Raw genomic sequence first — 26,812 nt, 5'->3', positions numbered from 1 at the left:
CAGCCCGTGTTTCTGCCTTTCCCTCTGTGAGGTTTGAGATTGCCCCAGTGCGTGGTGAGGGCTAAAGGCGAAGCTGCAGCTCTGCTGCCAACAGCTTTCAGCTTCTGGGCAGGGAGACCCATCCTGGCAGAGCCCAGGCGTACCCGTCTTCTGCAAACTCCCGTCTAACGCCCTGCCCGCCAAGCTAATCCTCCCCTGGTCTCTCCCAGCCATTTCTGCTTCTCGGATTTCTCCCTCTTGGGTGGAGGAGCCGCAGGGCTGCCAAATCTTGCAATACTCAGGCTATTTCTTAAAGCCCCAGCTCCTGAAATGGTGGGAAAACCGGAGGTTCCCAGCCTCCAGCAGCCTTTGTTTCTTTACGGAGTTTCTCATCCTCCTGGTTGTGCAGAAAAAGCAGGGATCAGGAGCCTGCGGTCCATGCCAGGGAGCAGAGGATGTGGACAGCACACAACCCAGGTGGACCTGGACTGCAGAGAAAGGCTATGACTGCTCTGTGCCCAGGGACACCCAGACCTGCTGGCAGCCATCCAAAAATCCTATGGGCAGTCGCTCAACATCCATCACCCACCCCCAGGAACCAGGGCAGAGATATGCTTAAGGGAAAGGACTGGGCTGGGGCTTGGGCAGGGTGTTGAGCACCCACCCCTGCAGTGTGGGGGTCCCTGCCCTCCATCCCCCCAGCAGTGCTGAGACCCGATGCCCCCGAGGGCTGCGGATCCTCCCTGCTAACCCAGCAGCCTTTCCAGCTGCAGGAAAACCCCTCTTTCCCCTCACCACAGCCCACCCCAGCAGCCCTCTGTGCAGGCCAGGCCAGCGGAACCTCTGGAGCAGCCCTGAGCCAACCCAGATGCTCACTGGCAGCACATACCACCACTGTGAACACATTTCCTCCACGGAGTTATTTTGGGCATGGCACCGTGGGATGCATGTCCCTCCTGTAGGCACTATGGGAGCATCCTGCAAGAGCCAGGCATCACCCACGGGCACCCGGCTTGAGGAACCCAGAGCTCTGGTCTGGGAGGGTCAGCACAGCTAGGAGATACTTCGGTGCTCAGCACACAATCTGTTGAGGCTGGCTTGCAGGTCCAGAGCTGGGTGGGACTCTAAAAGAAGTTGGTATCAAGACAGTTAACAGTCAAAAAATAAGCTATTCTATTAATTATCATTAGATTGAAAAAAAATGTTAGCACTTTGAGCAAGTGTGTTGGTAGAGTTTTAAGATGCTCATCAAGTATCAAACTAGCTTATTACTCAAAATCAGGGGCAAAAGCCCTGCTGAGCCCCAAACCTCCTATGCGAGGTACACAAAGCTCTCCAGCCTCAGCCAGTGCCAAAATTCCTGTGCTGTCCCCGACACATACAACCAGGACCCTCCTGCCATCACCTCTGTTCAGAGTGGTTTGGAGGCATCCTGAGGATGTCTGGTCACACCGAGGGTGCGAGACTGCCTGGCCAAGGAGTACGAACCTCAGCTTCTGCAGTGGGGTCACAACCCATGCCAGCAGCAGGCGATGGGCCATGAGCCAAAGGGGATGGGGACTACCCTCCTCCCTGCACGCTGCCAGGGTGGCTGGGCCAGGCAGGCCCCCTCCTCCCACTGTCACTCCCAGACCCCATTTCCCTTGTGCCTCTGGCACCCGTCAAAAGAGCTCAGCACCAGGCACAGTCAGGAAGGTGCAGTGCTGGGAGCTGGGCCATGCGGGAGTAAGAAGGGGCTGTGAGGATAGAGCAGAACTGTTTTTATTGGAGGTGTCAAGAGCAGGAACAATAACAAACCTACAGGCTCCCCTCCTCAAGTGCCATCCTCCCCCCCACCCACCACCACCGGGGCAGTCAGCATCATGTGTGCGTGCTACAAGACAACGGCAAGGCTTACACTTTGCTTCAGCCAAAAGCCAGACAAAGCCCCCAGCAACCCGGGCAGTGCCGCCGCCGCCCTCTCCTTGGCGACTGCGAGCTCGGCTTGGCCCTGCCAGCGGCAGGGCAGGACATTCACCTTCACCTTCCCCTCCGAGAAGGGGTGAGCTTTGCATGAGAGGAGGTTTTGGTTAAGGGAAGGACAGGAGCACAGCTCCACCGAAGTGCCAGGGGACATGACCTGGGCTGCAGCTCCCAGCAGGACATCTCAGAGGACCCGGGGAGAGAGCAAGCTGTGCAGCCTGAGCAGAGCTGCAGCAGCCACAGGCGAAAAACGGCATCGCTAAACCCCGAAGGGCTTTGCTGCCCCCTCTCTTCAACACAAACCAAACTGAAAGGGAGAGGGGTCAGAAGACAAACCAGGAGGGGAGGTGAAGCAGGTCTGGAACGGCGTTTGGCTCTGGCTCATTTCCCAGCCCGCCGCTCCTCCTGGCGCTTGGTGAGAATGTATTTGAAGAACTCGTACACAGACCAGGCAATCGCCGTTGAGGGCATCTGATAAATGACTCTTGCCTGGACCCCTCTGAAGTAGGCGGTCACGCCGCCCACTTGGTACACCGTCCTGAAGGCATTGGCCATGCCTGTGATGTGTCCACTGATGTTGGAGCTCAAGGCCAGGGACTCCTGGGTGTTGAGCAGCGTTTTGCAAACGTCCAAAGGCGTAGTGGCAGCAGCAGCAACAGCCCCCGCGCAGGCTCCGGAGACCACGTGGGAGCCTGGGTTGTACTGTCTGTGGGGGTTGAGCTGCTCTTGCAAGAACTCGTAGGTCATGAAGTGAATGGCTTGGAAGGGGATGTTCATGGTGAGCTGGGTGGTGTAGCTGCGGTAGAAAGCTCCGGCCCCTTCATTACGCCACACAGCCCGCACACAGTCCGTCACACGCTGGTAAGGTGAGTTGTACATCTGCATCCTCTGTTTGACCACTTGGGACAGACGGTGGCAGCCAGCAGCAGAGCCAGGACCCAGGCACAGAGGGGAAGAGGAGAGAGAAAGGGTAAGCACAAAGCCAGGCTTCCTCCAAGTGCCTGGAGTTTGGTCACGCTGGCTTAAGAGCCAATGACAGACAACTCGGACCAGCAGTGCCCTATGTGTCCCCAGGCAGGACTGCAGTCATTTAAATCTGCGAGGCATTGCTGTGGCACAGACATCACTACCTGCAAACCTGCAGCTGCCGCAGCCCCAGGGAACATCCTGATACCCAAGTGCTTATACTCCAGATCCACCCTTGCCCCCAAGAGGCTGATGTCTCCCCATCCACCACCGCAGAGCTACCACACAGCCAGGAGAACCCCCCCTGCATCTATGCTCTTAGTTTCCAGACAGCTCTTGATCTGGGTGAGCCTGTCCCTCCCCAGCCACCCCCACTACAGCCCAGAATAACCACAGCACATCGCAGAGCTCACCAGTCAGGAATTGCTAGTGGCCACTGCCAAAATGCAGCCACCCTGGGGCAAGAACCAAATGCCAAACCCCCCCACCAACACATCCAAGAGCAGGGCAGGGGAACCTAGAGCACAGCCTGCTGCTGTCCCACCGCCCCCATCTCATTGTGACCACAAGGAGCTAAAAATGATGTGACCAAAAACTACTACAGTTGTGATGACAAACTCCAGGGAAGGGATGACAACTGTCTGGCCACACAGCTACCTGCTCCTCAGGGTCCCAGCCAGGCAGTGGGCAAGCAGGAGCCTTGCTGGGCCCAAATCAGCTGGAGTCTGCACCATCATGAGCCCTCCAGTTTTAAAAGGAAAAAATATGTTCATGACTGGCCTTTCCTTTGTTATTCCTCCTTTTCCCCCCATGTTCAGAGACTTTAATTACAAACTCTCTCTGCCTTTTTCATACATACCAGGCTCAACAAAATCAGTATCTTCCAGACATTCCACAAGACCTCCCTTCTCCTGACTTCTCTAGCATGCTTTTTGTACCCCATTCTAATTTTCTTCTTGAACAGAGGCCCAGAACCATACCACATCCTTGCAAGATCTCATCACAGCAATGCCTAATTTCCACACACTTGGAATGACTTTAACAGTACAGATCGCATCTCTCTTGCCTTCTTCCCTGCTTCAGGTAACTGTCACCAGTCAAACTGCTAGGCAAAAGGCTGGTACCCTCCCAGCTCCTCCGAAGCTGGGGCTTGCTGCGCTCCCCAGAATTAATCTCTTCTACCTACCCCCTCCATAATGGGCAGCCACCGGGCTCCCTAACTGGAGCCGCAGTCACCGGCCCCCAAAGGATCCTTGTAGTCAGGTGAGCAACGAGGAAATCACCCTCTGTGTGGCAGAGGGGACCTGAGCGCCACGGGCAGCCCCCGATCCTCCCCTCCCCGGTAGGCCAGGACCATCGTTACCTTCGGCAGGGTTCATGGCTGCATCATGGAGCAACGTTGCTACACACCCGGCTGCACCTGCAAAACAAGAACTGCCAGATGTGAGGGGGGGAAGGTGAGGGACCCCGAGGCTCCACCACAGCCCCGAGTCCCCTGTCAAAGCACAGGAGGAGGCCCCTGGAAGAGGGCGAGATCCGAAGGTGGCTTCCATCTCCCCTCCAACAGGCCTGCCAGTCCTCAGCGGTTCCCACCCGGAGAGAGCTCAAGAAAGAGAGGTAGAGGATTGCGACAGGCTGTCAAGTCCCGTGGTCTGACTGGGACTCACTTGGGCCCAGCTCTTGGGGGACTGGCCAATGCCACCAGCTGGCAGGGGCTGAGAGGACGGCGAGCGTCCCTGTGACCCACGGAGAAGGAGAAACCCGATGGCACTCCAGTGCAAGCCTGCTGAGGGCTGAACGTGCCCTGCTCTCCCCTCGGCCCCACGCTTCCCCCACCGCGGCAGCTCCTTGAGACGAGTAACAGGCACTGTGGCAAGACCGGCTCCAAAACCACGTGGCACTCCCGGAACGAGCTCTGGCACCAACACAAGGTGCCGTGGCCTGTCCTGGCTCATCTGCGGGCAGCTCCCGTCCACCGGCATCCTTCCGAGCCGGGGCCACTAACCTGCTTCAAGCCAGACACCTGGGAGCGGCTCCGGCAGGCGCAGGACTGGTGCTTCCCCCTGCCCGGCACCACGCCAGCACGGCACCGTGGCACCGCACAGCTGGCTGGCGGCTGGAGAGAGCGCGGGGCCTCGGGACATCCGCGGCACCCCGATCCCGCAGCAGCTAACGCCCTGTGGCCGAGCAGGACCGGACCAGACCTCCCTACCACCAATGCTCGGCCTCTCCCCACCCCACTCCCCACCCAGGCGTGGTGGGTGGGTGGTAGCCCCCGGCCCCCGTGGCCCCCTGTGGGGGCATCGGGAGCAGTACCGTTGGCCACATGGCTATTGCCCCCTGCGTGGATAACGTCGCTCAGCGTCTTTTTTAACTTTTCGTAGCAGGCGAAGTAGAGGGCGTGGGCCGGGCCGGCGCCGGTGGCGGTGATGTTCATGCCCCGCATGGGCCGCCAGACGCCCTCGGTGCGGGCGATGCGCCACAGGGCCTCCAGCACATTCCGGTAGCGGGCGGCGGGCTCCGGCCGCAGGCTCTGCATCCGCGTCTGGAACACAAGGCCCGGGCGGGCGGCCCCCGTCACCCCCGCGGGCCCGGCGGGGCCTGGCCGGGGCAACCCCCGCCTCCCTCCCCGGTACGCCCCGGTTTGCCGCCCGCCTCCCTTCCCCCACCACCCCCCCCCCCCCCCCCCTCCCCGCCGCCGGTGCCGGCACCTTGACGCAGTCGACGGGGTACATCACGCAGTGCTCCATGACGCCCGCCACGGCGCCCGCCAGCATGTGCGTGGAGACGGCGGCGCCCTGCGGTAACGCCTCGTAGTCGGGGGCGGGCGGGGAGCGCGGCTCGGGGCCCCGCGCCGCCTCGGGCCCCCCCGGGCCAGCACCGGGACCCGGCCCCACCTCCGCCTCCGCGCCGCCCCACCGCGCTCGGCCCGCGCCGCCGCCGCCGCCCATCAGCAGCAGCAGGACGCGGCCCGACTCCGCGCCGCCCCGCGCGCCGGGGCCCGCGCCCGCCCCCGCGCCCGCCCCCAGCTCCATGGCGCCGCCGCCACCGCCGCCGCCGCCGCCGCCCCGGCCCCGCGCCGTGCCGCTCCGCCCCCCGGCTCCCGCCCCGCCCCGCCCCGCCGCGCTCATTGGCCACCGCCGCCCGCCGCCCGCCCTCGCCGCGTGCGCACTGGCTCGGCCCGCCGCCCGCCACCCCCGCGCGCCGCGCTCATTGGCCGCCGCCGCCACGACTCGGACGCCACCACTGGCCGGCCGCTCCCTCCGGCGCGCTCGGGCGCACTACCCGTTGGCCGCCGGCACACCCTCGCCCCGCCGTTCCGCGCAGCCCATTGGGTGCCTCAACTTCGCGCCCCGCCCCACCTCGCAGCCCATTGGGCAGCGAGCCCGCGACCTTTGGCCCGCCTGCTGTTCCTCTCGGCGGGGCCAGAGAGCTGCCATTGGCCGCCTCGCCCGCCACTCCGGCTCTCGGCGCGTGTTGTTTATTTGGGCGCCTCAGGTTGGCTGGGCGCTGGCGGTGGGAAGGCTGCGATTGGGCGCGCGGCAGGAAGTCTCTGGGTGACGTCGCCCGGCGAAGGTCGGACGCGGGAGCAAGGGCGAAGCCAGGCGCGGCCCTCGGTCGCCTGGGGGCGCCGTTCCGCCGCGAGCCGATTGGTCCCCGGGCCGGGTGGGCGTGGCTCCGCCGGGGGCGGGGAGGGGCGGCGGGGCCGATTGGGTTCCGCGGCCGCGGGGGGGCGGAGCGCCGCCCGGCGGGGCTCGGCTGCGGGGGCCCCTATTGGCCGCGCCGGGGGCGCCTGGTGACGTGGCCGCCGGTGCCGGCGGCGGGTGCCGGTAGCGGGGCGATGCGCGGGCGGGCGGCGGCGGACGCACATGGCCAGGTGAGCGGGGCCGGCCCGGGAGGCCGGGGCTGGGGCCGGGACCAGGACCGGTGCTGATCTGTGGCCTCTGCCCTCAGGATCGGCGTTTCCTGCCCGTCGTGGCGCTCGGCGGGACCCTGCCTATGCCCGCGGCAGCGCCCGGCGGCGCTGGCACTGACCCTTGCCGTGGGGCTGCTGCTGCTGCTGCTGCTGGCGGCCGCCGTTCCCCGCCGCTGGGCCGCGCCGTCCCGCGCCACCCGGCGCGACGAGAGGTGAGCGGGGCCCGGGGCTGCCGGGGGCCCGGGGCTCGCCGTTGCCCGCCGGTGCTGAGGTGCCCTGTTCTCCTCGGCGTTGGGGGGGCTCCTCCCCGGGCCCCAGGTACCTGGCGCAGGCGGAGGAGCTGACAGCCACTGACACCGAGGATTCAGCCCTCAATTACGGGGTGGTCGTCGACTGCGGGAGCAGCGGGTCCCGGGTCTTTGTCTACTTCTGGCCCCCGCACAACGGGAACCCCCACGACCTGCTGGACATCAAGCAGATGAGGGACCGGAGCAGCCGCCCTGTCGTCAAGAAAATTAAACCAGGTCGGTGCCACCCCTCTCCGGCCCCAGGTCCCCCCTGCCCATGGGACAGATACGGCCACTGCCCGCGGCAGGGCTGGCTGGTTCACAGCCTCCCTTCCCCGAGCAGGCATCTCCGTGGCGGCTGCAGCCCCCGAGCAAGCTACGCCCTACCTGCGCCCTCTGCTTCAGTTCGCAGCAGCCCACGTCCCCGCTCAGAAGCACAAGGAAACTCCACTTTACATCCTGTGCACAGCAGGCATGCGGCTGCTGCCCGAGAGGTGAGTTCGTCGGCCCTTGTCAGAGGGAGCCAGGGACCCACTGGGATCCCTCTGCCCCGAGAAGGGGGAAGACAGCTACATCATCTTAAGCCTGATGAGAGGATTAGGAATCCTGGGGGGATTTGAGAAAGGAAAGGGCGTGTTGTTGGAGCAAGTGTTGGGGGCTGCAGAAGGAGGGTTTGAGCATGCTGGAAGTGAGCTGAGAGGACACTTTTTACCGAAGTCTCGAATAAATCTAGTTTCTCATCTCTAAAGTGCACTGGGTGCAGCAGCAGAGCTCATGGGGATGGACGTGGAGTGTATTGCAGCGGGATTGCATGCTGTCTCGTGCTCCCGCAAAGGAATGTCACTGGTGAAGATCCCTTAGCATCTGTCCTTCTCCTGCGTCCTTGCAGGCAGCAAGCTGCAATCCTGGAGGACTTGGTGAGAAATGTGCCCCTGGAGTTTGATTTCCTCTTCTCCAAATCACATGCAGAAGTGATCTCAGGGAAACAGGAAGGTAGGAGCTGCCACAAAGCGCTGCTTGGTTCCCTTTAGTATATTGCCATAATGACCCTTTCTGTCTTGTGTAGGTGTCTATGCTTGGATCGGCATCAACTTTGTCCTGGGCCGGTTTGATCATGAGGACGGTGAGTCTGGCTGCTTGTAGAGCCTCTGGGAGGGTCTGAGTAGAGCCCTGCTGGAACTTGCCCTGACGCTGGAGCTAAGAGCAAGCTCTGGAGCGGGCAGCATCTGCCCCTCTGGCCAGGCAATGCCTGACCCCAGCCATGCATGTGAAACTCTCCTGGACCTGGGACCTGCAGGCGCAGCTGCCCCTGCCACAGGAACAAGTCCCTGTGTGAGGGGAGCACCTGCAGCATTTTGGAAGAAGAACCAGGAAGAGAGGGTTTGTAGTAGTGTTCCTATACTGGCTTCCAGCGGTGGATGCTTTGGGGGAACCTACGAAGTTGAGGGGTGGCCAGTCCTGAGTGCCAGGACCTGCTGCCCTGCAATGATCCTCAGGGGCTGCTTGCAGGGGTGGAGAAGCCCCATGAGGCTGCTGGCAGGGGGGGTAACAGTGGAAGGGAGGAGGTGCTGCCCCAGGCCCTGCCCCTCGGTGACACCCTGCTGTGGGTTGCAGAGGAGGATGCCGTGGTCACCGTAGCACTGAGGGACCAGGGAGAGTCCCTGGTTCGAAAACGAACAGTTGGGATCCTAGACATGGGGGGCGCCTCCCTGCAGATCGCCTACGAAGTGCCCGACTCTGGAGCCTTCTCCTCTCCGCAGCAGGTGTGTATCTGGCCGACTGGCCCCAAGAGCAGCCCCTGCCTTCCCTGGGTTGCTCCTGATCATGGACCTCTGTGCATCCCCAGGAGGAGGCTGCTAAGAGCTTGCTGGCAGAATTCAACCTGGGCTGTGACGTACAGCACACTGGCCATGTGTACCGTGTCTACGTCAACACCTTCCTGGGCTTCGGGGGCAATTTTGCCCGGCAGCGCTATGAGGAGCTTGTGCTGAACCAGACCTATGTGCACAACCGGTATTGCTGCCTCGCCTAGCAGTGCCCATGCTGGGGTATTGCGAAACGGAGTGCTGGTTCCTTCATGCTGACCTCTCCCCATTGGCTTTGCCCCAAGAGCCACCTGTGGTGATAACAGCTCCCACAGTCACACTGGCAGCAGCCGTGTGGCAGCAGCAGATACCCAGGCTGGCACAAGGTGCACAGGCACTGCCCTTCTCTGAGCCGGGCAGGCGTTATCAGTGCCGCAGCTCCCTCCCTTCCTCCTCCTCCCCTCGCAGCAGGCTGCAGGGAGGCCCCTCTGGTGACTTTTGGCTTTTCCTGCTCTGACTTTCCCTCCCTCTCCAGCACCGATTCACCCAGGACACATTTCCATGGCATCCCCACCTTGAGCTCTCTGTCTCCTGTCTCCCCTTCCCAGAGCGCTATGTGAGGCTGTTGCCAGAGGTGGAGAGACTTGGTGCCCAGGTGGTCCTGTGCCGGGAGCAAATCCTGCTTCCAGGCCTCCGGGGGCTGTGCAGGGGTACAGATCCCTACGGGTGGGTGGTGTGGGCTGTGCCTTGTTGCACCCCGCAGGTGCTCAGGGCCCGTGGCCGCAGGTCAGCATGACGGATCTGGCAAGCTTGGCCTCAGCAGGAGGTGGCAGGGTGGGCACCAGCACTGCGCGGTGCAAGGGGATGCGCAGTCTGGTATGGGGGTATCCGGATGCGGGCCAGTGCTAGACTAGGCTTTTGGTGATGGTACAGGAACCCCCATGCAATTGCCTTTTTTTCCTGGCCTGTTTTCCAGCCTCCATGGACAGCAGACAGGGCTGAGCCCTGAGAAGCCCTTCCTGGACCCCTGCCTGCCCGTGGGGCTGGAGGACACGGTGGTGAGGGGCGGCCAAAGCCTGTACGTGCGGGGGCGAGGGGACTGGCCGGCCTGTGCTGAGCTGCTGCAGCCCCTCCTGGCCGGGCCCAACAGCAGCCAGGCCTCCCTGGTGGGGGCCTACAAAGCACCCATCGACTTTGGCAACAGCGAATTTTATGGCTTCTCTGAGTTTTTCTACTGCACCGAGGATGTGCTGCGCCTGGGAGGCCACTACAGTGCCCCCACCTTCACCTCTGCTGCCCGGGTGGGTGCTGCTCCAGCCCGGGGGCTGGGGAGCTGCTATTCCTGGGGCTGGGATGGAGCGGCTTCTGTTCCTCTGCTCTGAACCCTGACTTCTCTGTCCCCCAGGAGTACTGCAGCCAGCGATGGGAGGTGCTGACCCAGCGTTTCCGTGGTGGCCTCTACTCAGCACACGCTGACCAGCACCGCCTGAAGTAAGCAGCTTTGCTGAGGGGGTGCCGTGGCTGGACCTCCTGTGGGGGGCTTTTACTGTGGTAAGGTACATTGGTGCAGGTGCAGGCTGATGCTCCTGTGTGCCGTGCCTGCAGGTATCAGTGCTTCAAATCAGCCTGGATGTACCAAGTCCTTCATGAGGGCTTCCATTTCCCCCTGGACTACCCCAGCCTGCGCACGGCCCAGCTGGTGTATGACCGGGAAGTGCAGTGGACGCTGGGAGCCATTCTCTACAAGACGCGGTTTCTGCCACTCAGGTACCATTGCCGCGCTGTTGGCATCGCTCAGGGAAGGGTGGTTGGGGAGGAGCAGGAGTTACCTGCAAGGGGAGCAGCGGCATGGACCCTGGTAGTACCCCATGGCATCTCACAGCCACTCCTGACTCTCCTCTCCACAGGGATCTCCGGCAGGAGAGCATCCGGCAAGCACACACCTCCTGGCTGCGCCTCTCTTTTGTCTACAACCACTATCTCTTCTTCGCCTGCATCCTGGTAGTAGTGCTGGCCATAGTCCTCTACCTCCTGCGGCTGCGCCGCATCCACCGCCGGCAGCTGCGCTTGGCCCAGCTCACCCTGCTCTGGCTGGACAAAGTGGTGGTGCCGCCAGGCCAGGGAAACGGGCCGTGACACCAGTGGTACCCACCATCCAGTTGCACCAGCAGAACCAGGACTGGCTGACAGCCTGCGCTCCAAGGGCTTAGACTCTTTCTTAAAGACCATCTCAACTCTGCACTCCATCATCAGAACCAGAGCCTGTGGGTTGAGGCAGCTATGGACACCGGAGCTTTCCTCTCCGCCTCGCCCCAGCCTGAATCTGTACATTCCATGGCCTCCGGCCTTTGCCTCGCTACGTGGTGTAGAGCAAAGTCCTCTGCGGCTAGTGGGCTCAAGGCTGCAGCCCTGGCAGGTCCCTCAGATAAGCAGGACGCTATCGCCAAGGTGGCCAACCCAGGGCTGTGGCCTGAAGCACTGGGCCATCCCATGACTCAGCCACCCATTTGCAGAGCAGGCTGGTGAGGTGCTGTAGCTCATCACCCAGGTGGCCTTTCTGCAGTCCCTTACAAGCCCATGAGCTGGAGAACAGCAGTCACCAGTGAAATTACTGCAGGAACCAGGTGAGCCACAAGTTCCACCCAGCTGCTCTGCCCAGCCCAGCCCCTCAGAGCATTCCTTAAGAGGTGTCCTGCACTTTGCCATGTCTTCCCCTCCTAGGACAATCCTCCCACGGTCCTAGCCAAAGTCCCAAGCTCAGCCCTGAGGGCTCAGGGATTGGTTCCTAAGGCACCACCAAAGTGGGCTGCCTTTCCTTTCGTACATTCCCTTCCGGGCACATCTGCCCCGTGGAGTCCCACACGTTAATCGGGCACTAGCACCAGGACCTGTGGTTCTCTCCCTGTGAGCGCAGGCTGGGCCTGCCCATGGGGAACCACCTCACTCACGCCCAGCTCACTGCCCCAGGGCAGGACTGGGCTCCGGCTGTGTGCCCAGGCACAAGCCTTCCCCCACCCGGGGCTGGAGCCCCCGATGACCCAATGAAGTTTGTCACTTTTTACTTGAACTCAGCCGTTCCCATTCCTATAGCAATAAAGAAACTCCGTGAGCCATCCAGCACTGGTCTTGTTTTCTAGTGAGAACCTCCCCAGCAGCGATAGCTCCTGGCTGGCAGCATGGCAGGGGCCAGTGCATGTCTGTACAACATTGCTTTGTGCCACCGTGGTAGGACAATAGAGCTGCTTTCTTGCCAGCAGATGTTCTCCGAGAGTCCAGCAGGAGAGTTGAGCTCAACTCCTGAGCTTGTAGCAGCAAGGGAAGCTCTGATCCAAACTGAACTGTTGTGATCCTTGGAAACAGCATCCTTTGCTGCCCTCCTCCCCCCTCCTAAGACAAGGAAGTTGAGCCTGCCCACGCAGCCCCTGGACAATGTTGCTCCCTGCTTTTTACCTTATTCCCCACCCCAGCCTGGGAAAGGGGCCACCAAGCTCCTCCAGCTGCTACAGAGTCATGGGGATGGCCCCAGCACAGCTGCCTCCTGCAAGAGGGGCTGGGCAGGTTCCCCATTCTCCCTCTAGCACATGCTGTTTCCTACCTGTGACCCTGGTCCCACAGGACAAGTGCACAGGTGGCATCAAGGATAAAACTTTACATGCATGAGTGTGCTGCCAACCTCCTGCTCAACAGCTGAGGATCCCAGCCTTGATCTCATGGTGCAAGAGCAGGCTTAGGGGGAAGGGAAGAAGTCTGAGTAAGGCCAAGACTGCTCCTCAGCCTCAAAACAGCAAATGACTCTGCCTCCAGCATCACTTACTAGAAAAAGGACTTATTTTATTTCCACAACACAAATTTAACAAACACAGACAAATAAATAAATACAGATAAATTATCTGATAAGTAAGGGGAAACCTAAAACACAACGCCCTACTCAGTTCTCAGAACCTGGACAGAGGCTGGGGGGGGGTGGTGGTACCTAGACACTACTGCAGCACCCTCACTGCTGAGGTTGAAGGAGACACAGCACCCCTTAATCCCCTCCAGCAGGCTGCCAAGCAGCAGAACCCCCTGCCCTGCACCCCAGCACCACCTCCCTCATCACACCCAGGGGGTCTGCATGCTCCTCCAGGGTCAGCCCTCCCTTCTCACACCCACAACCAGAATCTGTCTTAGCAAGGACCACCCTCATCACAGGGGACTGACCATACAACAGAGGATGCTATGGGCTCCTGCCTTCTCGGGCAGAGGGGCAGCTGGTGCCTGAAATGACCACGGATATGGTAACTAGTTGGGCAGCTTTGGGAGCAGGGGTTTCACTTGGGGGGGGTCTAGGGCTGAGTGAACTGGAAGGAGCAGGGCAAGCACTGCAGGGACAGGATCTGCTGGCACTACACACAGATCTCTCCCAGGACGGTGCTCAGTGTCAGTCACTGCAGCACTCCGCCAGCTGAGGGGATCTCTCCCTGGTAGCGTGGCTGCTCCCAGGACCGGGCTTACCAGGCCCTTCTCCCAGGCAGGGGTGCTGCCTGCCATGCTCAGGGGCCCAGCCATCCTCGGTCCAGGTTGCAGTGCTCAGGGTGCGCTGGGGCAGCGGGTCCAGCCTCTGTCCCAGCACCTCTGGGGGCTGCCTGGTACGGGAGAGTAGAGGCTGGAACAGCAGCAAGAGCTGTGAGGAGAAAGGAGAAGTTAGCACCAAACTGCACCCACAAGGGAGCCCCCACAAAACCTAGAGAACCACAGGCTGAGGGGGAAGCGCTCAGTTTGCTCAGGCCCAGCGCAGAGCCAGCAGCCCCATGCTGAGACCAGCTCACCACAGCCACAATGCACAGAAGCCAAAGCATCTCCCACCCAGCAAGGACTAGGTGGCAGCTCCCTCCCCAGCCAAACACAGGCAGGCAAGCAGGGACATCTCTGCCATCCCAGTCCTCTGCTCACTCACGGTGACGATTCTGGGGGTGGGTCTCTATTCAGGCGCTGGCTCCTGGGGACTGCTCACTCCCAGAGGAAGCGCACGTACCAGATGGTCTCGTTCTTCAGCTGCGGCCCGAACAGGGGGTTGGCCTGGGCCAGAATGGCGATGAGCCAGCTGCAAAGGGACCCAACCTGCCGTCAGCCCCGGTAGTACAGGAGCAGGGACCAGGATCCCGGGATGCTGCTGCCTCAAGGCGCTGGCAGAGGGAGCGCTGCCCCGGGGGGTGAAGTGCCGGGAGGGAAGCAGGCCGCAGCCCGGGGGCTGTCCCGTTCATCCAGGGGCAGGAGGCTGGGCAGCAGCCACTGGGCCCGGTGAAGCCTCACGGAAGATGGGGGGAGGGGGGGGAATCGGGGCCCGGTTCGCGGTACTCACAAGAGGTAGCAGCACACGGCGGTGGTGACCAGCATCGTGATGATGACCCTGCCGAGACACCGGCGTTAGGACGATGAGGCCCCGTCCCGGACCTCCCGCCCCCGGTATCCCCCGCCCGGAGCCCCCACTCACCCGCGGTTCGGCCCCTTGGGCACGAACCATGGGGCGGCGATGCCCACGAGGCCCCAGAAGGCGGAGAAGAGGACGAGCGGCAGCGCGAAGCTGTGCGCCGTCATGGCCGCCGCGCACCGCCAGGCCGACCGCCGCCGCACCGGATGCCGCCGGGCCCACTGCCGCGCGCGGCGGCCAATCCGCGGGCGGAGCGCGGCGCGCGGCCGCCACCGCCGCCTCCCATTGGCGGAGACGCGACGCCGGGCGGACGCCGGGCCCACGCCAAGGGGGCGCCAAAGGGAGCGCGCGGCCCCTCCCCGGCGCGGCGGTGCGGCGCGGCCCGGCTCGGCTTGCAGCCCGGCTTCCCCCCCCGCTTTGCCGCCGGGGCTCCCCGCGTCCCTCCTCACCTCGCTGCGGAAAGCAGGCACCCAGCCAGACACCAGCCGCTCCGTAAAAACTCCTTTATGTTACAAAGTTCGCACTCACACCCGCCGTCGCCCGGCTGGGCGCACACAGCGCCCCCGGCCCGGCACACCCAGGGTGTGCGGGGGGGGTGTCTCTGCCGCCTCCGGGCCCAGCGGCGCAGCTGCCCCGGGAGGGCTCTCCCTCCGCCGGTTACTTGGGGACCCGCCGGAGCTCGCTCATGAGCCAGAGCGCCACACTGAGCAGCGCCAGGGAGCCCGACTGGTGCGTGGCGGCCAGAGGCGTGGGGACGTAGAGCAGCAGGGTGCTGATGCCCAGGCCCACCTGCCAAGGGGGGAGAAGCGGTAAGAGCGGCTGTGGATGCAGCGCTGACACACAGCCCCAGCACAGAGTATGATGTAAAGGCCCACGGCCACAGCCAGACTTCCCACCCTCAAATTCAGACTGTGCGTTGCAGTAGGGTGAGGCCCTGGGTCTAGGCAGCTCCAGCTCTCAGCTCCTGGCTCTTGGGGGCCAGCGCGGGTCCAAGCACAGGACAGCTCTGTCTTGTGAACATGCTACAAAACACTAGGGGGAAAAAAAATAGGAAGGGAAAAAGAAAAAAGATAGTACCTGCATGCAAGCCACAGCCAACAAGGAAGTCACTGCCATCCTGGTCCTGCGAGGGAGCGGGATCTTCCGCGAGAAGAGGTATAATGCTGTGACAGCTGTGACCGAGGCGATTCCCTACAGAAGGGAAGAGAAACAACCACCCTTCCAAGAAAAGTTCAAAGGAAATAGGTGCAGCAGCCTTTGGCTGTGCCTTCCATGCAGTAAAAGAAGTTCTGTGAGCAGTATTTAAATGTAGAAACATGTTAATGGCCATGAGCAAATCCTGGAGCTCCCATGCCTGCCAGGTTAACAACCCTGAAATTTAACTAAAGTTACAGAGTTCCGTTCTTCTCCAAATTAATGCTTTACTTTCCAACAGCTTTTCCTCTTTCTTGAGGTCATCAAGGATTACTTCTGCCCTCTCCCCATCTGTCACCTTGACAACTAAAGGTGGAAGCTGTCATTTGCAAAACTGGTCTAATTTTTACCAGCCAGCTGTAGTTCACCAGCATAATCTTGCTGTGCAGGTCACCCCAGCTGGCTCCTCTTCCAAGTCACTTCATCCTTCTATTTAGTCCTAGTGATGGCTTAGTCCACAGCAGTGCCAGCAGTGGATTGCTCTAACTAGCAGGGATATTTTCACGGGGCGCTACTGGTGTAAAGCAAGTTCAAAAATACTGAAGGAAGCATTCAATATCAGGATTTCCAAGTTTTATTTCACACAGCTTTCCCAGACATTTCAACAGCAAGGGCTGCCCTGGTCTGTAGCTCAGGTTATGGAAAAGGAAACACAAAGAATCAAAGTAACTTGTGCAGGAGGAAGACGTCCTTAAGGAAGGAGACCACATTGAAAATAAATGAGTGCTAAACTTCCTCTTTCTGCAGAAGCAAATTGGTAACACGCTCTCAGAACCTTCGGACACCCTGGATATCACTCAAGCTGACAGAACCATGGCCCAAAGAAGACAGCTTGGCTGCAGGAGGCAGCTGAGAAGCAGCACAGACATAGCAGGAAGACAGCACTTACCAAGATCCTGTGATCAAACTGCACAGTTGTAGGATTCTCAAAGATATTTCTCAGCATGGGGGAGAAGGCAAGGAGATCATCTGGGATCCAGCGCTCCCCCATTTTGGGGAAGGAATTGTACACAAGGCCAGCATCCAGCCCTGCCACAAAGGCACCTGCAATTCCAGAGCAGAAAATGAGACTACCAGAGTAGGCAAAAGTGGCAGTCCAGGTTGCACAGCTCTGACTCCAGAGCTCAGTTTGATCCTGAATTTCTTTTAGAAACATACAGAGATCACACAGCAACAGGCAGGCTGGAAGGTGCATCTCCACATGCTCAGGAAAGACCAGTAAGAGAGGTTCTTGACTGTAAGCTCCCTGACAGCAGTAAAGCTTTCCCAGAGAACATGATGGGGTTGCTGGCAGTCTCTGCCAGACCAGAACAAAAAACAGGGCAAAGGAATGAGCCACAGATGGGACAGCAGAAAGAAACAGTCTTACCTGAAAGAGCAGTAAGAAAAATGAGAGCTGTAGTGCCATGAGCATATTGTCTCAAGCGAATGAGCTGATGGGTTTCAGGTAACTGTAAAATACAGAAAAAATTAAAATAATCAAGGCAAAGCATTCCCAGTGCTGTTTGCAGCAGGTAAGAAAAGCCTTCACTGCATATATAGGCCAGGGGGTTGGCCTGTATTTTACAGGGCGAATCTAGAGAACACCACACAACACAGTCACACTTCAGTGGTTCCTCAAAACCACAACTAATCAATTCCAACCTCCTGCAGAAACTGAAGTGGTTGCAGGACAGTTACTGGCACAAACCATTTAGCCCAGACAGGCACACCCCTGTCTGAGCTTGCACAAACTCTAAGACTAATCACTTTTGAGCGGAACAGCAGGAGTCAAAGGAAGCATCCCATAACCAAGAAGTTTACAGAAAGTGTATTTTATTTTGTAACACAGTATTAGATCAGAGTCAGGAACAGACTAAAACGGAAGCACCATCACCCTTCACACCCTTTCCTCACCCTTCACATCACACCCCCAACCCTGTGAACTGACACTACCCTGTGCTTTTGACTCCTGACACCACTCTGTACCTTGTGTCGCGGAAGCAGCAAAGACAGCCCTGTCCACAGGCTAGCAGAGTACAGAACCAGCGCGGAGCCAAGATGTGCTGCGAGACGGTACTGACTGACCCGAGGAATGTCGTAAGAGTCTGGCTTCTCTTCCAACCCGCTCTTCACCATGTACCATCCCAGCAGCCCCTGACAAAACAGGAGAGGGGTTAGAGCCAGACAGAGCTGCAGCAGCAACTGCTAAGACTAGATAAACATCATGGGCAAAGCAACTTGTTTCCTTCACCTTCAACCAGCTACCAGCACTGACACTTCCCAAGCTTTCACAAATCCCACTGCCTCAACTACGCTCAATCAGAAGATATTGACAGGAGATGCTGCCGCTAATCCCTGCAGCTACAGAGCTCACTCACCTGGAAGCAGACCAGCCCACAGAGCGCAAGAACGCAGCCCTTCATGGGGCGGCTGAGCCAGCCCTTTTGCCAGAAGTAGGCGGCAGGCAGAATGTAGGCCAAACCCACAACACGGCCCCACATACGGTGCGAATACTCCATGTACCAAATGAACTTGAACTCTGCCAGCGTCATGTCATGATTCAGGCTGTTAAAGACAGTAAAACAAAGAACCGTTTCATGTGATGCATCAGTCTTGTTCTGTACTTCGCGCGACAAGGGATCACCTTCCTCAGAGAAAGGAAGAGGCAGTGAAGGAGCCACCATCAGACAGGTTTTGTGTGCCTTCCTAGTGATGTTAGAAAACCTTTCCCTTCTTACAAGAGCTCCTTGAGTGGCTCAGTCGCAGCAGGGATGCTCCCAGCCCACCCTCCTTCCACTTCAGCACGCTCACATTTTAAACTCTGGGAACTGCTGGTACTTCTGGAACTCGGCTTCCCACTCCTGCTGCGTCCTCGGGGGTTTCATCTCTTTCACCAGGTGCCAGTCAACCATAGAAAGGCCCGATTCTGTCAGCCTGGGAGCAGAGACACAAGCAGGCACAATTCACTCCCTGGCAGTGTGCAAATCTACCGATCCAAAACAAGAGCTGTTGGCTGCACCAGACAACCCTTAAACTGACAGTCAGAAACAGGATGGAGATCAGGGAGTCGGCGAGTGATCAATCAGACCTAGAATTACCAAAGAACGTGTGAGAAAGTTATCCCCAGCTGGCATCAACGCACAGTAAACAGTATCTCCCTGGTACTCCCAGCCCTACCCCACTGTGCCCCCTGTGACCAGGAAGGCGGAAAGACAGGAGAGGAGCTCTCAGGGGTGCACTCGGGGTGGGCCTCTGGCGTGGGAGGCAGCTGCGGGCCGCAGGGACAGCCTAAGCGGGTCACCGGCGGCAGGGACCGGAGGGCGGCGGGAACGGAAGAGCGGCAGAGGCCGCCGCCTCCACTCTGAGCCCTTTCAACGGCTCCGGCGCGGACACGGCTGCGGGACGTGCCGCGCCGCGCTCACCTGGTGACGCCGCCCAGCACCACGGCACCGGCCACAGCGCCGCTGCAGGCCAGGAGCCATCGCCCCACGGCGGGAGGGGCGGAGGGCGGGGGCACCTGCTGCAGGAGCCGCCGCTGAAGACACCGCTGCGGAGGGAGAGAGACACGGGCCGGCGGGGCAGAGGCCAGATGCGGTACCGGCCCCCCCCGTCCCTCAGCGGCGCCGCCGCCCCGCGCGGGCAACAGGAGCCGGACGCCGCCGCGCGCCGCACGCAGCATCCCGAGTGACCCCGGAAGTGGCGCGCGCCGCCGGAAGCAGAGCGAACACTTCCGGACACACCTGGGCGTCACCATGACAATCCCCGGCACGTGACCGAGAGCCAGCAGCGACCCCCGCGCGCCGCCAGCGCAGGTGAGGGCGCGTGCGAGGCGGGGGCGGGGCCCGGGCGGGGGCGGGGCTGCGACGCCGGGGGCGGGGCTTCCGCCGCAGCGCGCGAGCGAGGCGCGCCGGCTTTCCACCCCCACCCCCCCCTCCACCCTCCCGCGTCCGCCCTCGCGCCCGCGGGCGGCGCGGGCCCGGGCCGCGAGGGGGCGAGGCCGGAAGCGAGAGCGAGGGGGCGGGGCCTGCGGCGGAAGTGGCTCGGGGGCGGAGCCGCGGTCGGCGGTAGCGCGGAGCCGGGCGGCCGCCATGGGGCGGGTCGGGCTGACGGCGCCGTTCTCCCCCAGGTATGGACGATGGCTTCCTCATGGAGGTGTGCGTGGACTCGGTGGAGTCCGCCGTCAACGCGGAGCGCGGAGGTGAGGCCCGGGGGCGTCGGGGAAGGGGGCCGCAGCGCGGCGGGCCCCGGCGGGGCCGGTTCTGACGTGCCTCTCCCCAGGTGCCGGCCGGATCGAGCTGTGCGCGGGCCTCGTGGAAGGAGGGACCACCCCGAGCATGGGTGAGCCTCGCCCGCCCCCGCTCTGCGGCGGCCCGGTACTCCCCCTCCCCTGGGGCCGCTCCCCCTCCCGGGGAGGGGGGGGTCAGCGTGCCCGGCGCACCCTCCTGAGCGCCTTCCTTCCCTTTTCTCTCTTCCTTTGCCCTCCTCCCGCCTGCCCCGTGTACCCCTGTCCACTGTCTTCATCTTGCCTCCCCCGGCGGTTGGAGCTGCCGCAGTTGGGTGCTGAGCTGCCCCTCTCCCTTCCCCCCAGGACTGCTGCAGGTGGTGAAGCAGTGCGTGCGGGTCCCCGTCTTTGTGATGATCCGACCTCGCGGCGGAGATTTCCTCTACTCGGACCGGGAGGTGGAAGTGATGAAAGCCGATATCCGCCTTGCCAAGCTGCACGGGGCTGATGGATTGGTGTTCGGGGCCCTCACTGAGGACGGGCGTATTGATACAGAGCTCTGCACAGCGTTGCTGGGTAAGAGTGTCTCCAGTCAGAAGTGCTGGGCCGAGCTCTGTGCGATACCTGTGCTGTGGTGGGAGTTCAGTGCTGCTTGGTCCGATGCTGTAGAAAGAACTGCGCAGGGTGCTTTGGTCTGCACGTCTTGTCTCTGGTCTTGCCATCTCTCTCTACCTTCCCTAGTTTCATGTATTGTCATACCTGTGAGACATTAAATAGGTAGGAAGCTCTGCAGACCAAGGGCCGTTGCCCCAAGCAGTTCACGCAGTTTGAGGCCCCCTGGGACATAATAGCAGGGTCTAAGAAGGAGAGAGGCTTAGTTGAGCTGCTTTGGGGGAATCAGAATATTAAACTGTTGGATTTTCTTCCTTCTTCATTTTCTTTGCCCTTGTTCTTTTCCTTGTATCCCTGCTACAGGTGTCTAGGATATGTCTCTCCTGGACTTGTGGGTAGCTGGCAACTCATCTTCATTTTTTCATCTAACACACCCAGTGAGAAAAGATAGTGACAGAGAGGTGGAAACTTATAAAAGGCTACTGAAGCTGCAGTGGGAAATTGTTTGTCTAGACCCCTAACACACAGGGAGAAAGAGAATTTGCTTCCACATATTTTCTGTGAGCTACAGCCAAAGCTAAAGAGGGCTGAGCCTTTCCCTGGTGATGTGGTGCTGAGGTTCTCATATGAAGGTGAATATGCTGTAGGGAGTGCAGCAAAAGAGAGACGTCTTGCCAGGATTTGCCTCCACTAGAGCAATGAGGTGCTCTGCTGGAACCAGTGTTTCCAGGGCAGGAGGCAGTTGGATTTCTTTTTATAGAAATAAATAAGCTTTGCTCAGTATATAGAGCACCCCTGGTGAAGTTTGCTGTGTACTGAGAGCAGAAGTTGTAGGTAGTGAAAGAAATCACAAAAATCAACTCTCCCACTTTCAAAGAGTACTTGTCCTGTCCCTTCCCTAGGTAGATGATACAACTTCCCTGCTTCATTCCTGCAGAGAAAGACATCTCTGGTGGGAATGAGGGTTCTGCATGACCCGGACGAGATGGGGGATTTTGGTGTTACTTGTGAAAACGAAGGTTTGTTCCTTCCTCAAAGAGCAGAATAACTCTTCCCTGCCAAAGAGCCTGGCCAAGGAGCAGCAGCTGTGTTCTTCCCAGTAAATACTGGGACTCTTCTGAGCTTCCCAGGAATAGCCCAAGAAGCCTTTGCCCTCTTTCATCTCATGTGCTTTATGGTTCTAGCACAAGGGGCTCTCTGTACCAGCCCTGACTGACCATGTCTTCTTTTTGCAGCGGTGTGCCGTCCCCTGCCAGTCACATTTCACCGAGGTGAGTTACTTGGGCCTGTGGCCCTGGCAGGACCAGCCTCTGCACCGCTGCCAGGGGAAGGTGGGGCTGGGAGGGAGCTGAGCTTAGTGTACTTTAGTTGTTCTTTGGAGGGGGAAAAGCTCTGCTTGCTATGCAAGAGCAGGCTGTGGTTGTGCTGTTCCCCCAGGAGGGGATCTGGGCTTGGGGGCTGTGTCACTGCCCTGTGTGGAGAGGAGGTGTCTGAGGAGCTGAGCACGGTGGCCCTGCCACTGCTGCGAGGGGGATGTTATAGTCAGGAGCTGTGGCTCCCTGCAGGGGTGGCCAGCTGTGAGAAGGACCCTTCCTGTTGTTGTCTCCTGGGCTCCTGAACTGGCTGGGGAACAGGGCTTGAGCACGATGAACTGTGATTTCTGAGCAGTTGTGTTGGTCACTCAGCCTTCGACATGGTACACGACCCTCTGGTGGCACTGGAGACCCTGATTTCTCTGGGGTTTGAGCGGGTGTTGACAAGCGGCTGTGACAGCTCAGCACTGGAAGGATTGTCCTTAATTAAGAGGCTTGCAGAACAGGTAAGTGTTCCCTGTGCTCCCCTGAGTTACATGACTGCTTCCTGGCCATTGCCTGGAGGCAGCTCCTTTATGGTAGCCCTCATTTCTGTAAGTGAACTTCTGTCAAGGAGCGCTTGCCCTCCCTTTCTGGCTTGGCCTTAATCTGTTTTCCCAAGTCCACATGGGCTGGACCCCAGAGTCACCCACAGCAAAGACTGGTTGGGTTGTTCTTGCTCACAGACTGGGAGGAGGACGATAGGAGTTGGTTTCAGCAGTTGGTGTGATTAGCCCACACAAACAGCAGAGTGAGGTCCCTGCGGGGGGTCTCTCAGTTCCTGTTAGGAAAATGCAACAGATGTACCTGAGAGGTAGCCAGATGGGATAGAGAGGTAGGAGGAGACGGTGACAAGTTGTCTTAGCTGTAGCTGCAAATTCTTTTCCACTTTTCCTTGTGAAACATGAATAGTATAAAAAGATGGGTGAGAGTGCACAAATCATAAGCTGTGGTGACATCTGTGAGCTTATGGAAGGTGTTGCACGTAAGGTTTCTTTGCTGCCCCACAAATGTGTGTGTGGATGTAGTGCTGAGCAATGTCACTAACATGTTACTCTTCTTTCAGGCGAAGGGAAGAATTGTGGTGGTGCCAGGTAATGTTTTTAACTCATCTTTAATGGGTCCTGTAGTCCCTAGTCCCTGCTTCCTAGCCTCTTGCCCTGGGATGTGGTCTCTGATCTGGCTGTCTGAGCCAGGTCCCCAGGAGGAGGAACCCTGGTTCGAGTAAAGGCCACGCAGCCAGCTGGGGACAGCAGAGCCCTGCAGCAGCTGCTCACTGGAGGATTTGGGGACAGCTCTAGATCTGTGGGAGAACATGAGCCAAGACTTCTCCGTCTCTTTTCACGTGCCTGGGTCTCCGTTGTCCCAAGGGCTGTCTTTTCCCTTCAGTGTAGATGGTGCTTGTCCCCCAGGGGGTAGGCCCGGGGGGGGGGCGGGGCAGGTGGTGGTGGTGGGTGATGCCGGGTCTGGGACAGTGCCATCTGCGCTGTGTGTGACATTGGGATGCTTTCCACCAGGGGGTGGCATCACAGAGCGCAACCTGCAGAGGATTCTGGAAGGCTCCACCGCTTCTGAGTTTCACTGCTCTGCTCGCTCAGCCCGGGACTCAGGGATGAAGTTCAGGTAACTGATGGTTTATTTTTATTTTTTAGCAAAACTGTACAAGGGAAGACCTGGATTAATGGGAACCTGAGTTTGTAGAACAGGCATAAATTTCAAACAACTTCCTGGGTGCTAATTGCGCTCTTGTGGTTGGGATCACAATGCCTGGCTCTGTGTTCTGCAGTGTATGAATCCAGCGGTGCTCATCATCTGGACACAGGCTCAATGCAGAACTGGATCCTTGGGGCATTTCTTCTGCTACTGCTGCCCTAGGGCTTGTGAGTGCACTTGTGTGGCACTTGGGAAGGCAAGTTCTGGTGTAGCTGCCTTAGACCTTTAACACAAGCATGTAGGATTAGGAGGTGGCTTACATTTGTCCACAGGTCTTCACTGGCTTTCTGTTGATGCTGTTGTTTCTTGCCTTTGGATTATTTTTCTTTCTGTTACTGTCTCATCCTTGGTTTGGGTGGCACCAGCAGGTTCTTTGGCCACTGCTGAGATTAGGGGAGATAGTGGATTTTTCTTAGTGTGTCTTACTCATCTGTATCACCTGCAGGTAGTAACCCGTTGTTTTCCTGACAGAAATCCGAATGTTGCCATGGGAGCATCTTTCTCTGCCCCTGAATACTCCATAAAGGTGGCAGATGTGGCCAAAGTGAGGACCCTGAATGCGATCGCAAAGAACATTCTGTAGTGGATGGCACCGTGCTGGGACAAGAGCGCTGAGGCTCCAGGGTCTTCCCTGCCACGTGGACAGATGGGTACTGCTTCCGTCCTCAGGCTGCAGAGGATGTGAACTAGGTGATGAAGCCTGACATCTCTTCCCTTGGCTTCCCCTGAATGACCAGTCCCTGGCTTGGAAACTTATGTTGGCCATTTTAAATAAAAGGACTCATTCCCAGATGTTGCGGCAGCAAGCTGTTTGGCAGTATTTGGGAGGAAGGGAGCTGATCAAGTAGGGGGACTGAATTGTGTAGCACTGCATGTGATTGTCAAATAAACACTGCAGCTGCCCCCCTCTTGCTGTGCTTTTTTAAAAAATTATTTATGTTTTGCAGGTAAGACTGTGATCTGTGTCGCATAGCCTGAATTAATCCGGCCCCTGCTGCACCAGGGGAGAGTACAATCACGTCCAGAATGCCAGGGAGGGAAACGTCATAGCCACAGCTGGAAAACAAGGCCTGCTGTGGCCAGCCAGTAGGATGGCTGGGGATTAGCAATGCAGCAGCTGCTAGGTAGAGAGAAGCACGCTGATGAGCAAAGGTGATAAATGCATTAACTTCAAAAGGGAAGCAGCTTCTAACTACATGACTGATCAGGTGAGGTAACTGGACAAGTGCACTCACTCCTGGACTGTGGACCATGAGGGCTTGAGGTGGGGTGGGCCTGTGATGAGATTCCTTGGGAGGACAAGGTGCTTTTTCTAAGGGACTTTCCAGGTCCTTTTCCCACCATGAAGCACAAACTGCTGGTTCTCCAGACAGTGCCTGGGGGAATGTGCCTGTTGGGTTATTGCTGCCTAGTCAGAATTGAAGGCCTAGACTCATTTCAGTTACGCTACAAAATTCCCAATGAAAGATCTGAACGGTGTTGGAGTAGTCCATTAAGAGAGTAGAGACCCAGAGATAAAGCACCTGTATTCTTGCAGTCTGCTCTTCTCCACAAGATCCACAAAGCTGAAGAGAATCCCCCTGACAATAGAGATAGCAGACCTTCTTAGGAAGCAAAAAACAGGGTTCAGATCTGTCTGCCCAGCTTGGCAATAGCATACAGCCTGTGAGGATGTACAGCAAAATGTGGTAGTTGACAAGGTGGCAGCACCTTCTGTCACTTCAAACAAAATCAGGTCATTGAAAATCTATAACCAAGATTAGCTACATGTCTTCAGCTCAAAGGGCACATCCACCTTTTCACATGGATCCATCAGAGGTATCAGTGTCTCTGAAAACACACCTCAGGAACGTATGTGGTAGTTCTCAGCATAGTGGGTGGGAGAGGAATGGCTGCTTAGTGCTGGTGTCAGAGCCTGCTTCACCACTGGTGGATGGGCAAGCAGTAGGAAGGATCTAAACTCAGAAGAAATGATTAAATTTGTGGTTATAGTCAATATAGTTCAGAATACCTGATTTAAGGGTTCATGGCTTATGTTGTGAGATTTCATGAGTCATGGTGATGATTAAGATAGCAGTAGCTCAATTAACATGAATATTCTGCTGACACAGCCCCCCCCAGCATCATAAACACAGAGTTTGGTTCTTTTGTGTAAAGTTCAAAGAAAAAAAAAAAGGAAAGAAAGGCTTTCAAACTCACATGGGGTTATAGCATAACAAAGCAGAGAATCAAACCCTTCAGAAACAGAGATGAGCAGTGAGGCCTGGACTAATTTGTAGATTGCCTTGCAGAAGTCTCTGTCCTGGGCCAGACCCTGTGTGAGGCTGGCATGAAACAATGACTAATTTTGAAAACTTAAGTTATAAGATGGTGGACAACAGATGGGTGAAGGCAGGGGAGCACAGGGAAATGGTGTGGTATTGTTGGCCAAAGAGGTCTTACTGCTTTGGTTAGCTTGGTCCCAGTGAATATTTTTTGGGTATTGTGGTGAAGGAAGCTTTATGGAAGGAGCTGAAGGACAGTGAGGTGGCTTTGTGGGTTTTTAGGAGGAGCATACCCCAGGTGTGAGGGTAAAGAAAGTGGGGGTGTGCTTGGTCTGAACATTAAAGATAGCTGGCATCCTGTGCTGAGCGAAGCACTTCAACTCTGAGAAACCAAAGACGGGCTGAGGAGGAGTTGTGACATGTACTGAAAGCCAAGGCAAGTGATGGGACAGAGTGTTGAGTAGGAAGGTGTCACAGGCAAGTGGTACCCTTGACGGCAGCAGCACTCCAGCGGGGTACAAACGAGGCCAGAGGACACCTGTGCCAGCGAGCAGAAAGAAGAATCACGTCAGCACTCTGGATGGAGATGGGCTGAGGGAGTGACTGCTCCATTCACTATTTTCTTATCCATTGCATCAGATTGCTGCTCTCATCAGCAGTGTATTGGTTCTGGCTCAGATGACCTAGAACTAGGGGTAGCTTTATTTACAAAAACAAGTAGATTTAATCAGACAAGCCAGTAATAATTAACTAATGAGTCGGACATTGAACCTTTCTTTGGTATTGATGGTGAGGGGATTGTTCCTGAGCAATTACTCATGTATCACCCTTGACTTCTAAGTTATTTACTAACTCCATGAACAACGAGACGACAGAATCCTTGCAGTCACTCTACTGTCCCCTTTTACCTACTGCTCCCCAAGAGCATGCATGTGATAAAGCAAATTCAGTTCCAGCCTTACAGTAGCACCATCCCCACCTGCCCCCACACCTCCACCTTTCTAAGCAGCAAGGTGATGATTTAGTGGCAGTCACCCTCCTCAGGAATGGTCCTCTGGCTGTCTCAGATGTTGAGGGTTGCTTTAGAAATAAGATTCAAAGTCTCTTGAGTTTAGTGGTCAGCCAGCTGCAATAACATGCAGACAACA

The 26,812-nt window shown here is 58.3% G+C and overlaps 6 protein-coding genes across 12 annotated transcripts in view; 3 read left to right on the top strand and 3 right to left on the bottom strand.

Annotated features, from left to right (window-relative positions):
* Nucleotides 1-1,724: 1,724 nt before the first annotated feature.
* Nucleotides 1,725-6,347, bottom strand: SLC25A28 (solute carrier family 25 member 28). The gene is made up of 5 exons (XM_074875683.1): nt 6,270-6,347; nt 5,619-6,188; nt 5,224-5,452; nt 4,271-4,327; nt 1,725-2,840 (listed from the first exon to the last, which is right to left on the bottom strand). Exons 1-5 carry the CDS (start codon nt 6,345-6,347, stop codon nt 2,323-2,325), a joined length of 1,452 nt encoding a protein of 483 aa, XP_074731784.1. The 3' UTR covers nt 1,725-2,322.
* A 337-nt stretch (nt 6,348-6,684) lies between these two features.
* ENTPD7 (ectonucleoside triphosphate diphosphohydrolase 7) lies at nt 6,685-12,032 on the top strand. The gene is made up of 12 exons (XM_074875036.1): nt 6,685-6,784; nt 6,862-7,035; nt 7,142-7,347; nt 7,454-7,604; nt 8,000-8,103; nt 8,177-8,233; nt 8,725-8,873; nt 8,957-9,123; nt 9,892-10,216; nt 10,321-10,406; nt 10,521-10,682; nt 10,823-12,032. Exons 1-12 carry the CDS (start codon nt 6,777-6,779, stop codon nt 11,049-11,051), a joined length of 1,818 nt encoding a protein of 605 aa, XP_074731137.1. The 5' UTR covers nt 6,685-6,776; the 3' UTR covers nt 11,052-12,032.
* A 693-nt stretch (nt 12,033-12,725) lies between these two features.
* On the bottom strand, nt 12,726-14,591 carry LOC141945999 (V-type proton ATPase subunit e 2). 2 transcript variants are annotated; one of them, XM_074875045.1, is made up of 4 exons: nt 14,389-14,591; nt 14,257-14,304; nt 13,848-13,998; nt 12,726-13,578 (listed from the first exon to the last, which is right to left on the bottom strand). In XM_074875045.1, exons 1-3 carry the CDS (start codon nt 14,490-14,492, stop codon nt 13,905-13,907), a joined length of 246 nt encoding a protein of 81 aa, XP_074731146.1. In that variant the 5' UTR covers nt 14,493-14,591; the 3' UTR covers nt 12,726-13,578; nt 13,848-13,904. The 2 variants fall into 2 exon arrangements, with proteins under 2 accessions (XP_074731146.1, XP_074731145.1); XM_074875044.1 differs by having other exon boundaries at nt 13,852-13,998; nt 14,389-14,590.
* Nucleotides 14,592-14,814: 223 nt separating this feature from the next.
* Nucleotides 14,815-19,263, bottom strand: COX15 (cytochrome c oxidase assembly homolog COX15). Of its 2 annotated transcripts, none has more exons than XM_074875039.1 (8): nt 19,242-19,263; nt 18,313-18,435; nt 17,880-18,066; nt 17,488-17,655; nt 16,889-16,970; nt 16,409-16,563; nt 15,403-15,516; nt 14,815-15,114 (listed from the first exon to the last, which is right to left on the bottom strand). In XM_074875039.1, exons 1-8 carry the CDS (start codon nt 19,253-19,255, stop codon nt 14,983-14,985), a joined length of 975 nt encoding a protein of 324 aa, XP_074731140.1. In that variant the 5' UTR covers nt 19,256-19,263; the 3' UTR covers nt 14,815-14,982. The 2 variants fall into 2 exon arrangements, with proteins under 2 accessions (XP_074731140.1, XP_074731138.1); XM_074875037.1 differs by lacking the exon at nt 19,242-19,263 and adding an exon at nt 18,924-19,216.
* CUTC (cutC copper transporter) lies at nt 19,245-24,308 on the top strand. Of its 4 annotated transcripts, XM_074875040.1 has the most exons (9): nt 19,245-19,313; nt 19,628-19,699; nt 19,780-19,839; nt 20,090-20,299; nt 21,571-21,606; nt 22,021-22,154; nt 22,754-22,781; nt 23,205-23,310; nt 23,872-24,308. In XM_074875040.1, exons 2-9 carry the CDS (start codon nt 19,630-19,632, stop codon nt 23,981-23,983), a joined length of 756 nt encoding a protein of 251 aa, XP_074731141.1. In that variant the 5' UTR covers nt 19,245-19,313; nt 19,628-19,629; the 3' UTR covers nt 23,984-24,308. The 4 variants fall into 4 exon arrangements, with proteins under 4 accessions (XP_074731141.1, XP_074731142.1, XP_074731144.1 ...); XM_074875042.1 differs by lacking the exons at nt 19,245-19,313; nt 19,628-19,699 and adding an exon at nt 19,545-19,627; XM_074875041.1 differs by lacking the exons at nt 19,245-19,313; nt 19,780-19,839 and having other exon boundaries at nt 19,542-19,699.
* The window catches only part of ABCC2 (ATP binding cassette subfamily C member 2), a 21,396-nt gene continuing 18,573 nt past the window's right edge, over nt 23,990-26,812 (top strand). Inside the window, exon 1 of one of the 2 annotated variants that reach the window (XM_074875026.1) lies at nt 23,990-24,090. The gene's annotated coding sequence lies outside the window, so the exon portion shown is untranslated. The remainder of the gene's footprint in view (nt 24,091-26,812) is intronic. The other variant, XM_074875027.1, reaches the window with a different exon arrangement.

The sequence above is a fragment of the Strix uralensis genome, chromosome 7 (genome assembly GCF_047716275.1).
Source record: "Strix uralensis isolate ZFMK-TIS-50842 chromosome 7, bStrUra1, whole genome shotgun sequence".
NCBI lineage: Eukaryota > Metazoa > Chordata > Aves > Strigiformes > Strigidae > Strix > Strix uralensis.
Note: the sequence above shows the minus strand (reverse complement) of the source record. Positions and strands in the feature narration are given on the sequence as shown.

Bases quoted from the DNA above. Each gene is read 5' to 3' on its own strand.
- SLC25A28 (XM_074875683.1), bottom strand. From the start codon at position 6,347: ATGGCAGCTCTCTGGCCCCGCCGAGAGGAACAGCAGGCGGGCCAAAGG. The intron at 6,189-6,269 runs GTGGGGCGGGGC...GCCAACGGGTAG, and splicing joins GCTGCCCAATGGGCTGCGAG to TGCGCCCGAGCGCGCCGGAG. The intron at 5,453-5,618 runs GTGCCGGCACCG...CTTGTGTTCCAG, and splicing joins ACCCCGTCGACTGCGTCAAG to ACGCGGATGCAGAGCCTGCG.
- ENTPD7 (XM_074875036.1), top strand. The intron at 7,605-7,999 runs GTGAGTTCGTCG...GCGTCCTTGCAG, and splicing joins ATGCGGCTGCTGCCCGAGAG to GCAGCAAGCTGCAATCCTGG. The intron at 10,407-10,520 runs GTAAGCAGCTTT...CCGTGCCTGCAG, and splicing joins GCTGACCAGCACCGCCTGAA to GTATCAGTGCTTCAAATCAG.
- LOC141945999 (XM_074875045.1), bottom strand. From the start codon at position 14,492: ATGACGGCGCACAGCTTCGCGCTGCCGCTCGTCCTCTTCTCCGCCTTC. The intron at 14,305-14,388 runs GTGAGTGGGGGC...GTGTCTCGGCAG, and splicing joins CCCAAGGGGCCGAACCGCGG to GGTCATCATCACGATGCTGG. The intron at 13,999-14,256 runs GTGAGTACCGCG...GTCCCTTTGCAG, and splicing joins GCCGTGTGCTGCTACCTCTT to CTGGCTCATCGCCATTCTGG.
- COX15 (XM_074875037.1), bottom strand. From the start codon at position 19,180: ATGCTGCGTGCGGCGCGCGGCGGCGTCCGGCTCCTGTTGCCCGCGCGG. The intron at 16,971-17,487 runs GTACAGAGTGGT...TGTATTTTACAG, and splicing joins TGCTGCTTCCGCGACACAAG to TTACCTGAAACCCATCAGCT. The intron at 15,115-15,402 runs GTACTATCTTTT...CCCCCTTGGCAG, and splicing joins TGGCTGTGGCTTGCATGCAG to GTGGGCCTGGGCATCAGCAC.
- CUTC (XM_074875040.1), top strand. From the start codon at position 19,630: ATGGACGATGGCTTCCTCATGGAGGTGTGCGTGGACTCGGTGGAGTCC. The intron at 19,840-20,089 runs GTGAGCCTCGCC...CCTTCCCCCCAG, and splicing joins AGGGACCACCCCGAGCATGG to GACTGCTGCAGGTGGTGAAG. The intron at 22,782-23,204 runs GTAATGTTTTTA...GCTTTCCACCAG, and splicing joins AAGAATTGTGGTGGTGCCAG to GGGGTGGCATCACAGAGCGC.